We start from the raw sequence: 13876 nt of genomic DNA, 5'->3' as shown, positions 1-13876 counted from the left end.
CTCTTGGATGTGTTATTTGAAGCTGTGATTTTTTTTTTCAAATTGATTTGAAGTTGGGATACCATCAAATTAGGATGAAGACAACATATGTGCACAAGATGGCCTTTATAGCACATGAAGGGCACTACGAGTTCCCGATGATGCTTTCGACGTCACCAACCCTCCTGCCACCTTCCAGAAATTTATGAATCGAGTGTTCTAGCCATACCTCTGAAGTTTTGTCCTAGTATTTTTTGATGACATTTTGACATACAGCAGGGCAGAGGCAGAACACTAGGAGCACTTGAAGACTGTCATAAAGACATTGAGGGTGCATTAGTTGTTTGTCAACTGAAAGAAGTGCCCATTTGGGCAATCACAGGTGGCGTATTTAGGGCATGTGGTGTCCAAAGAGGAGGTGTTAGCTAACTAGTCCAAGATTTAGGTCATAGTGGACTAGCCTCTTCCTAAAAGCTTGAGAGAGCTGCAGGGGGGTCTTAAGGCTCACCGATTACTACCGAAGGTTTATGAAGGGATATGGTACCATAACAAGGCCTAACAGAGCAATTAAAAAATGATCATTTCAAATGGGGGGAGGAAGCAACTCAAGCTTTCCAGGAGTTGAAGACAATGATGATCAGTTTGCCTATGTTGGCACTTCCAGATTTTAGGAAACCCTTTGTGGTGGAGATGGATGCATCAGGTAATGGGCGAAGAGCAGTACTTATGCTAGATCAGAGGCTTATTGCATACTTAAGCTAGGTGCTCACAACCAGGGCAAAGCTCAAATCTGTGTATGATCGGAGCTAATGGCGATCGTCTTGGCTATTCAGAAATGGTGGCCTTATCTGCTGCGGAGATATTTCATAGTCAGGACAGATCAGAGGAACCTGAAGTTTTTGTTGGAACAACGGATAGTCACTTAGGAGCACTAGAGATGGTTATCCAAGTTACTTGGATATGATTCTAAGATTCAGTATTGGCCAATAATAGAAAACAAGGCAGCAGATGCCTTATCCAGGAGAGTCGAACGCCCTTAGTTGGTGGTCTTGTCAGTACCATTGATGATAGATTGGGAGGCATTAAGACATGAGAATGAGCTGAATAAAGAGTTGAGGAAGATCAGTGAAGAGCTATTGTAGGATCCAAACAATCATCCAAGTTATGAACTGAAAGAGGGTCAGATACTGTACCATGGGAGGTTTGTGTTACCTTGAACCTCGGGTTATATTCCAAACTACTACAAGAGTTCCATGGCAGTGCGATAGGAGGGCACTCCGGAGTTCAAAAGACACATAGTTAACTATCAGTAGAGTTATATTGGGTAGGGTTGCGTCGTGATGTAGAGAACTGGGTAGCCAAATGTCATGTGTGCCAAAGTCATGAGTACTTAGCTATGACTCCAGCAGGGTTACTACAACTCTTAGCCCTACTGGAGAGGGTATGAGAGGAAGTGATGATGGACTTCATCGAAAGGTTACCACGATCAGAAGGGTTTTCAGTGATCTTAGTAGTAGTGGACCGTCTTATCAAGTATGTACATTTCATCCCTCTGAAGCACCCTTACACCACAGTCACAGTGGCCACTGTTTTCATTCAAGAAGTGATATGCTTGTATGGGTTTCCAAAACCAATATGTCAGACAGGGACAAGGCGTTTCTTGGCCACTTATGGAAGGAGCTAAATTGTTTATAGGGGGCAATATTGAAGTGAAGTACAACCTATCACCCTTAGATTGAAGGTCAGATAGAAGTGGTCAACCAGAGTGTAGAGACTTACTTGAGATGCTTTGTATCTGACACACCAAAGAGTTGGGCTAGGTGAATTGCATTGGCAGAATATTGGTGCAACACCTCATACCACTCAGCAACAAAGATCACTCCATTAATGATTCTCTATGGGAGAACCCACCTCACTTGATTCATTACAGCGGAAACACTACACTAATGTCCAGTGTAGAGTAGTAAATAGAGGAGAGGGGCAGGGTACTAGTGGAGCTTATGTGGCATTTGTTGAGAGCCCAACAGATCATGAAGAGGAAGGCAAATGGTCACAGGAGAGGTAAATTTTGAACCGAGAGACATGATTTACTTAAAAGTGAGATCCTATAGAAAAAAAAAACTTAGCTAGAAGAAGGAATGAAAAGCTAGCCCCATGGTATTTTGGGCCTTATGAGATCTTGGAGCACATTGGAGTAGTAGCTTATCGATTAAGGCTACCACCATCCTTAGCTTTGCATCCAGTCTTTCATGTATCGCAGTTGAAGAAGGCAATAGGGGAACATGCACCATCATCACTATCTCCAATTTTGACAAAGGACATGGAGGTTATGTTGGAACCCCTAGAATAGCAGGTGTATGTAGAGGGGAGACGGGGCATAAGAGGTGCTAATCAAGTGGAAGGATTTGCTAGAGCATGATGCCACTTGGGAATCATACAGGACAATTAGGAGATAATTCCCAACTTTCCACCTTGAGGAAAGTGTGTATTTTTGGGAGGGGAGTATTTGTTACGGCCAATCCAGTAGGACCAGTCCTGCAGTCGGCCCAGTAACCAGGGGGCGAAGGGGCTGAAATTGCGGCCCCCCTTGTGGGCCCCAGTAAACGAATTATTCCATATGTTAGGAGGATTAAGGAAAGAATTAATGAGGGGAATTTGAATTCAAAAGAGGGAGGGAATTAATTAAGGCAAGAGAGATCTTTTATGGTTAAATTGGAGGGAAGAGTAGGGGCTTATATAGGGATTATTATTTTGTATTAGGATTATATTTTATTGAGATTTTTGCTGTAGTTTCTTCTGTGAGGGTTTCCTAGCAGCGTCTAGGTTGATTGGAAATGACGATCTACCTCTCTATTTGTAGATTGCTCGTATCTTTTATTTTTTGTTAGTTATAAATTGAAATTTACCACTATTTCCTCCAAATTCTGTTGTTTTCTACTGTTTTTCTGTGGATTTCTTGTTGTCGTTTGTTGAAATTGACTCCAAGGCATATCATTACTTCTACAAATCAAATTAATATATTACTTTTTAAGTGCATTTTGATCACCAATTTCTCTCCATATTATGTCAATTTCTTGGTTTAGTTTTGATCCTTCCCTTTGCAAAAGTTTATAAATGTGACTCTGAAAACAATTACTTGCCTTGTTCCATCAAGCAGTAAATATGATATTTTTAGTTGTTTTTTTTAACAGTTTAGTTGAGATGGCCCTGCTCTTGCCATTGAATGCTTAGCCATTTGTATTGGCTTTTTTTTTTTTTGACAGGCGACAGATAAGCCAATTGTAGTATATCCTAACAGTGGAGAGCGATATGATGCAGATAGGAAGGAATGGGTGGTGAGTTTATTTAATCTTGCTAATCGATTCCTCTGCCCCACCTTCCTTTTGATCAGCTGAATAAACTGGCATATTACATTTTTATATTTTCTTGTGAAGTATTTTATGGTTATTTATCTTCTGTGGAGTGCATCCCACGAGCAGAACATGAAACAAATACATTACATATGTATGTAAGACTTGTAGACGTAGTTTATCTATAGTTGATTATTCTATAGGATCTACCATTGCTTCAGACCTTAGTCTTTTGTAGAGTATCAAGGTACATGAGATTATTTGGTTTAATCTCATATAATGTAGTTGAAAATTTAGTTGATAGATGTACATATGTATTTGTATGAGTCAGGTTAATCAAGTCAAATTATTAACTTGAACTAGGTTTAATATGTCATTGATTGTGAACCTTACACGATTCATAATATTGAGATACTAAACTTGCTCAAGAGGCTTATAAAGTCACTTATTCGTCAAGGCTATTCGACAGGCATCATCTCACCAAGAGTACTTATTTTATTTTTGTCACGACCCGGCCCGGCTAGCCTGAAATAATGGGGCGAGAACAATCGGCTGTACGGAAAGTACATATAAACCATAAACATTAAATTCATTTCTTTTCAACAATAAGACATAAACTTTATCATCTATATACATTAAGAAAGAACCACTAAAAAACATCAATTTGAAAGTTCCAAAAGTATCCTCAAACCACTAAAAACATAAACAAAAACAATTATATAAACTCAAATAAATTGTTCAGATACAAACTACTAACTCAAACTCAAAACAGTAAACATAAAAACCTCTCTTTCTGCGGTCCTCTACGACGGTAGGTGTACTGTCGTCTCGTAGCCATCACTTATCTCCTAAAAAATATTTCCAATAATAGGATGAGCCAACACTCAGCAAGTTAAAAACATTTATCTTAAATTCATGAAATATTTTTCTTATCTTTCTTAAACATGTCATTAAGCATGAAACAATAAAAGATCATAATAAACATTTACATGCATAAATTTATAAAACATTTTCAATAATCATTTCTTAAGATATATATTTTTTCCATATCATTCATTCTTTCTTTTCCATAAAATTTCCTTTTCTTAAATCCTTTCATAATAATGCATAAATGAGGACTAAGTCTGCCAAATGGAGAAAAAATATAGGAGTACTTGATTCTGAGGAAACTCAGATATACTCAAACTATCATATGTTAGGCTTTAGTTTTAAAATTAGAATTTTGTTCGAGTTAACCATTTTAATTTAGAATGTTAGGGTTTATATTCCAACAACACGGGTAGGAGGAAATGTTTGGAATGTGATGGCTTATGAGGTGACTGGAGTCAACAACAACCTCAAATCATAGTGCTAAGATGAGGACTACTGAAGGGTAGTGCTTCAAACTTAAGTCTAACGGAGTGTTCTACACCTCACATGAGGCATAAGTCTGCCCGGGCTCTAGATTTTACAATCATGCTTGAAAATGGCTACTAGCTAAACCCACATAAATGCTTTGTAATTATGAGGTCCGATCTCAATGCGTATGAAGATTAGAGAGGTTTTGATTTAGAGGATAATACTTATAACTTGGCCTTTAGAGATATCTGATCATGTGGGTGTGCATATACTGATTCATTGAATACATATTTTTTTTATTATCTGGTTCTTAAGTGAAGGCTTTCTATATATGATACACTGGCCATGCATGATCATTTCAATTTTGAAAAACTTAGCTCATAGAGTGAGCCATGTAAATTTTCTTTTTTATTAGAAAATTGATTATCGATTTTAGATTGTTTATATGTTAATTGATAGAAAAAATTAGTTTTGTCCTAAGAGCCTACCGCATAAAAAAGTTCAAACCAGTACCACTCGAAGCAAGTGAAGAAACCTAGGAGGTATTGCCTAAGGCTATCAGAAGCCTCAGAATATGGTCGAGGTGGTACTGCCATCGGCCTACCCACGATTAGCTGCCTAGAGCTAGCAGCTCTTAATGTCAAAATCACATTATGGACACTCAACAATCCTATGTCCGTACTAACCACAACGAAAACATATTCCTGATATTCAATATTGATCGTTGTGTCTCCTGCCACACTGCTGACTTAATGGGGCTCCATTGACTGCACCCCCATAACTAGCAACACTGTCTCTATCAGATCCTGAAAGAACTATTATTGACGGTCCCCTCCTAAACTTAGCAAGTCCAAATCCACTCTTTTTCCCAAAATAACTACTTCTAACTGTCTCACCACCAAATCTCTTCCTGCTCGCAGTCCATAGTTACTACACTGCTAGCATATCTATCTTTATTCTCTTCGCCCTCTCGACAAACTGAGCAAAGTCTATGATATCCTGTGCCAACAACGGCTGTCTCAAAGCATCTCAGAGTCCCTCCATAAATCGGTAATACTTCTCCTCAAAAGTGCCAACTAACTTTGCAGCATACTTGGAGAGAGCAGTAAACTTTATTTAGTACTGCATCACTGACATGCTTTTCTTAATCAACTTCAAAAAGAGCTCTGTAATTGTCTCATAGAAGATGGAGGTACAAACCATGTCCTAAATGTCTCAGCAAACTCATCCCAAGTAATCAGGGTATTTGCACGATCCTGAAACTTCTCTCTGTTGGCCCAACCACCAACGCTCTGCCTCATCATCTAATAAAAATGCAGGTAATGCAACTCTTCTTTCAGGAGGATAATGCATCCCATACAGAGTCTTCTCTATCCTCATCAGTCAATCCTCAGCTGCTGTAAGGTCAATACACCTAAAAGTTTAGGAGGATGTTCCAAGAGCAGTAAACTTTATTTAGTACTGCATCACTGACATGCTTTTCTTAATCAACTTCAGAAAGAGCTCTGTAATTATCTCATAGAAGACAGAGGTACAAACCATGTCCTAAATGTCTCAGCAAACTCATCCCAAGTAAAGTATTTGCACGATCCTGAAACTTCTCTCTGTTGGCCCAACCACCAGTGCTCTGCCTCATCATCTAATAAAAATGCAGCTAATGCAACTCTTCTTTCAGGAGGATAATGCATCCCATACAGAGTCTTCTCTATCCTCATCAGCCAATCCTCAGTTGCTCTAAGCTCAATAACACCTAAAAGTTTAGGAGGATGAATCTCCTGAAATTCTATAAATATATATCTGTGTCATCAGATCGGGTACCAACAATTCGTGTGTGAGCCTCACCAACTAGCTATGCTACTATACCTATAATATGAGAAATCGCCTCAGAACTGATCACAAGAGCGTACCCTGAACCTGAGCTGCTTGACTAGAACTCTGATCATTGGTTATATCTGGATATGGCTGTGGTGGATCAGTCATCTTAAAACATTGAACACGACAGAATGCAACACATGTATATGAAAATAAATAAAATGAGAGCCCAAACTACCCATAATCATCTCACTCTTCTACTAGTTAAATCTCGTGACTTTGTTACAATTCAGGAGGATGTTTAAAGAGCAGTAAACTTTATTTAGTACTACATCACTGACATGCTTTTCTTAATCAACTTCAAAAAAAGCTCTGTAATTGTCTCATAGAAGGCGGAGGTACAAACAATGTCCTAAATGTCTCAGCAAACTCATCCCAAGTAATCGGGGTATTTTCACGATCCTGAAACTTCTCTCTGTTGGCCCAACCGCCAGCGCTCTGCCTCATCATCTAATAAAAATGCAGCTAATGCAACTCTTCTTTCAGGAGGATAATGTATCCCATACAGAGTCTTCTTTATCCTCATCAGCCAATCATCAGCTGCTCTAAGCTCAATAACACCTAAAAGTTTAGGAGGATGAATCTCCTGAAATTCTACAAATATATATCCATGTCATCAGATTGGGTACCAACAATTCGTGTGTGAGCCTCACTAACTAGCTATGCTACTATACCTATAATATGAGAAATCACCTCAGAACTGATCACAAGAGCGTACCCTGAACCTGAGCTGCTTGACTAGAACTCTGATCATTGGTTATATCTGGATATGGCTGTGGTGGATCATTCATCTTAAAACATTGAACACGACAGAATGCAATACATGTATATGAAAATAAATAAAATGGGAGCCCAAACTACCCATAATCATCTCACTCTTCTACTAGTTAAATCCCGTGACTCTGTTACAATTCACTTCTCCAACTTTACTCTGATGCCAAAAAATTTGTCACAACTCAATTCGATATGACCTAATATCACACAGGTCCTACCGTGTCCGATTATGATAAGACTGACCCCAATGTCTGGTTGGAAAAATATTGAAATAAAACTTCCAATTTATATACTGCACATAATCACGATTGAATGCAATATAAAGCGAAAGATTATTGAATCTCAACATGATTTTCTATATATCATCCAAAAATATATAATCTGAAAGCTATCTACAATATCGTTTGAAAACGGGGAGAATAACAAAATAAAATTCAAGCCTATAAAAATCAAAACTAACCAAAACATATCTATAGCATAAATCAGAGTTTGCTATCCACAATACTCAGCTCACACCTTATCCTTCTCTAGGCTTGAAAATAAAAGCAAAATTAGGGATGAGCTAACATGGCTCAGTAGGCTATCGCAACCTAAAACAAAAATCAATAACTAAAACCAAAAGAATTCTGAACTGAATCATTTATTGAAATTAAATACAATTAAATAAATATAAAAATTAACTAAATTATAAGGAAACACTTTATAATGATTATCAGAAAGCTCTTAAGCTCAAATTTTTATATATTTACTAATATCTCACCTCGGCACCCACTGACACTGGCATAACAAAATCTCATCTCGGTTGCCCACTGGCACCCGCATAATATAATTCAACCTCGGTCATCCACTAGCGTCGGCATCACAACACTTCAGTAACAGAATCCCACCTCAGTTTCGCTTTGATGCTGGCATTACATCACATCATATTTTTTCACATTTTTCAATGTATTTCATTAATAAAGTATAATTGTACTGAATTCAAAAATTGTCAAAATATCTTAATGGTAGGCAACATAAATATTACTGAGCAAAAATTCACAATTTCAAAGCATAACTAAATTACCAGAGATTGTGTAAAATATCATTCTAAAGCTTTAATTGAATTAAAGCACTATTTTTAGATGTCAAAATAAATTTTCGAGTAGGAAAAGAATTGTTAATCTTTTAAAATCATCATTTGAAAAATTTTCAGAATATAATCAAAATGTTCATAATCTCATTCTCTATAACATATAAAAGTTACACGGTAAAAATTTTATAAAAACAAAATTATCCTCGTTATTCGGTAACAAAAATACAAATTTGATAGAAAAATGCTAAAAATATTAAATTATTGAAAATTGAAATAGGTAAAATGTAACCTATCTTGAGACGAGCAAATTTCTTAATTTGGTCAACAGATGAAATAGGTAAAGGTACATCCTCTTGCAAATGTCTAGTGAGAACATCCATGACTAAAGAAAAAAGATATTCTTCTTGTTGATAAGACTAAAGAGGGAGTTGAAGGTAAACTTGAATTATGGAGGTCAACCTTAGAGGACATCTGATGGTCCCGAAACCTCCACTTGTCCTGACAGGTGCTAATTTTTTAAGAAATTTCATTAGTTCTAAAAAATTATGAAAAAACTTAGTGACACTAAAATACTATAATATATTTATGGCGAAGACGATTTGCAATTTGGACTTATAATGACTCCTGAATAAATTCTTGACTATTGTAGGTAAAAATATATTTTTCATTGAGTTATAACAGAGGCAACCAATGGCTTCTAATCAGATTCTCTGGATATTATGATCAACGATCGCCGTGTTAGTAAACTAATATATATGGTACACCTAGGACGATGGAACCATGGGATATTGATCGGGTTTACTTCCACTTCTCCCACAACCGAGACTAAAACATCTAACATTGTTCATCCTTAATCGAGAGTTCTCTCTTACACGCTAAGAGGGGTAATTAACTATGAGTGAGTGCGATCATAGGAAGTAAGGACCCAGATCTAACTAAATCCTGACACCACCCTGGGGGAAAATTTAGTTAACTACAATTTGACTTAAGGGGAATGAAATCATATCTCTGTAAAGCGGGATTCATGCCGATGCATCGTTTTTCTTGAGCCAACACATAGTTTATAATTTTGAAACAATCAATTTAGAATTTTTGTGTTCAAAGATGAAGTTTTCACTTGCTTAGTTTGGATTAATTAAGTATGAGATGGTAAGATTAGAATTCTATGCAAAAGAAAAGAGCTATTTGTTAATTTTGGTTGAAATAATTAGGCTAAAAGGGTTGCTAGCAATAGGGGTGGCAAAACGGGTCAATGAGTTGGGTTTGAGTTTGACCCAAAATTGATCTTATCCGAATCCGATCAACTCAAACTCGATCTGCTAGCAACCCAATTGATTCAAACCTGACCCGATAATCCATTTTGATTAAAAATAATAATAATAATTTTTTAACACTAGATTTTAGATTAATGAATAAAAAATACAATTATACTAACAAATAAAAATATTTAGGAAAAAAGTAATTTAGATGGATCATTTCAGAACAAAATCAGGTTGGTAGGTTAATCTGAACCTGATCCGTTTATTAAACGGGTCAATCCAAACCTAGATTGTTCGGGTCGAGTTGGCGAGTTGGGTCATTTTTTTGACACCCCTAGCTAGCATTTTCTTAAACACTTGAAGAGATTGCTTAGAAATCTCGAAAAGTTCATGAAAACTTCGAACAAGGAGAGGTTAAGTAGTTATGATTCAAATTGAATTTGGTTCAACTTAAATCAAGACAATCTTATGATACGTCTATGGGTAATTAGATATAAAGAGGATTCAAATTGAATTTGGTTCAACTTAAATCAAGACAACCTTATGATTCGTTTATGGGTAATTAGATATAAAGAGGTCCTACAGTTCATGTAGTAAAATGCTTGGAGCTTTGGAAAGCTTTAAAGTACCACTCATGAAAAGAAAGAGAACTCCTAAGAAGATTTCCTTTTTTATTAGAATATTTTGGATTCACTTGAAATAGGAAATGTCACTTGTCTGACTTTGAGAGGGCCTTAAGGTTAATTTTGGTGTGATGTATGACTTTGGAAGCGCAGAGCAAGTAATTTACATATTTAGAAACTTTTCATGTTTGAAAAATATTAAGACAAGTTTAATTGATTTCAATGACTATGGGGTACGAAACATAGACATTTAAGAGTTTTTCAAAGGCTGCATAATAGTTTTATATTTATTGAAATAAATTAAATTTAGTTAAATATTTTTCAATCATCTTAAAGAAATAAAAATCCTAACAAATGTGAGACTTCTATAACTCTAAGTTAATTTTGTCATTACCATAGCAAGGAGATAAAATGCAACTTGTAATGAGTTGGACAAGTGCCTGGCCATTTGATTTAGAAGATCCAGCGGCTATGTACTACATATGGTTTAATATAAGTGGAAGCGCAACTTGTATGGATTAAAGCAAAGTGCGTAGCCATTGGATATAGGTGCGTAGTCATTGAAATCAAATGGTCATGAACAAGTGAACAACCTTAACTTTGATATAGGTGGAAGGATTATCAAACCCAAGTTTGATAACTCGACGCTTTGTGGTCCTCTTAGATTTTTAAATAAGAATCATAGGACTTCTACAGATTAAAGTAAATGACAACAGAGTTGTGGGTTAGACAATGTCAACAAGGGTCATCTATTCTGACCTAGGGCTTGAAGGGATTTTCACATACATTTTTTTATTTTTTATTATTGTTATTTTTTTTAAATTTTTCACATACATAATCATGATGGCTAGTAGATCTAGGTTTCCTAAGTTTCAAGAGTTTTACCTTATTGAAGCTAGTGCTCAGTGGTTGCGTTAGGTAGTCGACAGCCAGCGTAAAACTTGTCGAGGTTTCTTAAGTTTCAAGAGTTTTACCTCATTGAAGCTAGTGTTCAGTGGTCACCGACCGCACTAGCTTCATTAAGATAAAAATGAAAACAACTGAAATACTAGAGGATTGCTTGCCAATGCTTGGATTCTTCTGCCGTCATCTCCACCACCAACTCGCCGGAGTTGATTTCTTGAATTTGGTAGCCTCCAAAATCAGCCAACAAGAAGAAGAATGAACCAGGAAATAAGAGGTTGATAGCAGCAAAAGTGAACAAGGAACAAGATATGTAGGTGTGGTGAGTAGGTGCAACTATAGAGAAGAGAAGAGAAGAGTTAGGTTTTAAATAAACTCCAGCTAACAAATCATTGGTCTCTCCTTCTCTTCCAAAATAGACAACAAAGAGACTCTTCCTGTCTCTTGCGTGCCTCCTACGCGGGTTTAAAGCCAAAAGAGAACCTGAAAAACTCTTCTCCTTTCTCTTTTTCCACACCCGAACTCACTTTGCTTCTGCACTCCCTCTCTCTCTCTCTCTTTTTTGCTTGCTACCAACGAATTAAACAAAGCCGAGGCCCCTCCTTGTGATCCTACCCTCGAATGGCTGTAGAGAACAGTTGAGATATCTCGGTGATGCCCTCAATAACCTGAAGGCATGGATTGTCACAAAATGAGCATGAGATGTGCCGGTCCCTTGGACCCTTAACTATTGGATTTAAATAACATAATTTGGAAGACCAACAGGAATGCTAAAAGGAGCTTTGAATGCCAAAGCAAGCTAAAGAAGTTTAATTTTAGAAGCTTAGTTGGGTTCGATTTAACTCAATTCAACTTGATTCAATTCAATTAAGCTCTTGATGGCTGGGGAATGCCAAAGCAAGCTAAAGAAGTTTAATTTATGTGTGGACTGAACTGGGTAAGGTAAATTGTGATCGAATTTGTTCGATTTGATACAACGTCACTCAATTCAATTCAACTCAATTTGATTCAAATTTTATTTAATTGAGTCCACTCTCAATTAAATAAAATTCGACTCCATTGAGTCAAATTTCAACTCAATTCTACTCATTGAGTTGATTTGATGCAATTTTACTCGATTTGATTCAAATTCATGAAATTAAGGTTAAACCAAACAACTTAAATCGATTAAATTGAATCAAGCTGATTCAAGTTAAAAATTGAGTCAACATCTATGTGCGCTTAAGAATGAATGGTAATCGATGTGGAGAGCTTTCGCTTGAGAGAGAGAGAGAGAGAGAGAGAGAGAGAGGTAAGACATGTGAGAATAACGAGTTTATTCTCACTTTAAATAGTTGAAAATATTATAGTGCAACAATATTAGTAGTTGACTAGGATTTTTTTTTTGGTTAGGTTTGTGCTATGATTTTTTAGACTTAACTTTGTAGGTTCCATTCTTCCTAACATAGATAATCCTCTTTTGGAACTGCAAAACCCATCTCTTTTCCAGAAGTTATGACTGCATGATTTACGAATGCCAAATTTCATTATCGATGGCAATTGTACTCGTGATGGAAAGAGATGCAATGGCCATTGCTTTCATTCTTATATTTTCGATATGCAGATGCATGCAACATCCTTATCTTTTCAGGATATGTTTGAGTGGTGAATAGAGTAGAAGTGACACCATATGCTGTTTAAGGATAATGATAGAGATGATGTGCTGTGCATACTTTTAGGCGTCTACCAGCATTAGTGAAGAGGATTTTGTCTCCTTTGTGAGCAAGTGGAGAGAGGCTGGCGCCTCTCTTATTGGAGGATGCTGCAGGACAACCCCAAAAACTATTAGAGCCATAGCTGAAGCATTGTCCACCGTTCGATCAGCTCCTCAAGCAACTTCAGCATGTGATTGAGAAAATTTGTAAGTGCTAAACGTAAGAATTAAATCATTAATTGAGCTAAATCAATAGCAATATGCCATGTATATTTCATTTGAATGGACGGCTTGGATGGAGAAATTTTTATTGTTAGTATTGTTTCTAGAAATGCTTTGTTATTTTGCAATAAAAAATATGTTACTAGCTGGTTTTACTTGATATTTTGTCCGGCATTGTTTCCAGATTTCCATCTTTAAGATATAAATTTTACCGTGCTGATATTGTGCAACTTAAAATACGTCTAGTATTTATTGATATTGATATTTTGTCCATAAGTATTCACAAATTTACAGCTCATGGTTAAAATATTACTGTTTTATCGTGTAGTTTCAAATTTGTTAGTATTGATCGGTATTATTTGATGTTTCAGAAGGAACTGTTTCCAGATTTGCTTCTGTTAGCTTACTAAGGTAACGTCTTGTCAGATATAATAATATTGGTTTGGTATTTAATAACTGATGTTTTCAATATCTAACAGTCGATAAAAGAGTATTTAACTTTTGAATTTCTTTTTACATATGAGTTTTACTAATTGCCAAATGTTATATTCTAATTGATTGCTTAATAACTTAAGAATTAATGCTCAGCTCACAGAAAAATGTATTCATAAGATGTTTCATTATGTGAGCTAAACTGAGTTTATCTGTATCAGCAAACGCCTGTCTTATGCGTTGCGTATGACTAAAGACTAAAGCTTACGCACTTGAAACAAAATTGGTTGTTGACAACTGGTTGGTCAATGTCATTATATTTAGAACTCCTCTATGCATACTGTTGTAAATGCAACATT

General features: G+C 36.3%; 1 protein-coding gene across 11 annotated transcripts in view; it reads left to right on the top strand.

The window, feature by feature from the left end:
• Positions 1–13876, top strand: part of LOC110102450 (homocysteine S-methyltransferase 2) — a 41303-nt gene that overhangs the window by 9318 nt on the left and 18109 nt on the right. For 2 of the 11 annotated variants that reach the window (XR_002303826.2, XM_020830788.2), the window contains exons 6-8: positions 3243–3314; positions 12889–13070; positions 13457–13496. Coding sequence is in view for 8 of the 11 variants with exons in the window: in XM_020830788.2 (XP_020686447.1) it covers positions 3243–3314; positions 12889–13062 (246 nt within the window). In the remaining 3 variants the exon portion in view is untranslated. Of the gene's footprint in view, positions 1–3242; positions 3315–12773; positions 13246–13456; positions 13497–13876 lie in introns of those variants that run through there. The other 9 variants (XR_002303831.2, XM_020830792.2, XR_002303827.2 and 6 more) reach the window with 7 other exon arrangements.

The sequence above is a fragment of the Dendrobium catenatum genome, unplaced genomic scaffold (assembly GCF_001605985.2).
Source record: "Dendrobium catenatum unplaced genomic scaffold, ASM160598v2 fragScaff_scaffold_716, whole genome shotgun sequence".
Lineage (NCBI taxonomy): Eukaryota > Viridiplantae > Streptophyta > Magnoliopsida > Asparagales > Orchidaceae > Dendrobium > Dendrobium catenatum.
This window is presented reverse-complemented; position numbering and strand designations above follow the sequence as displayed.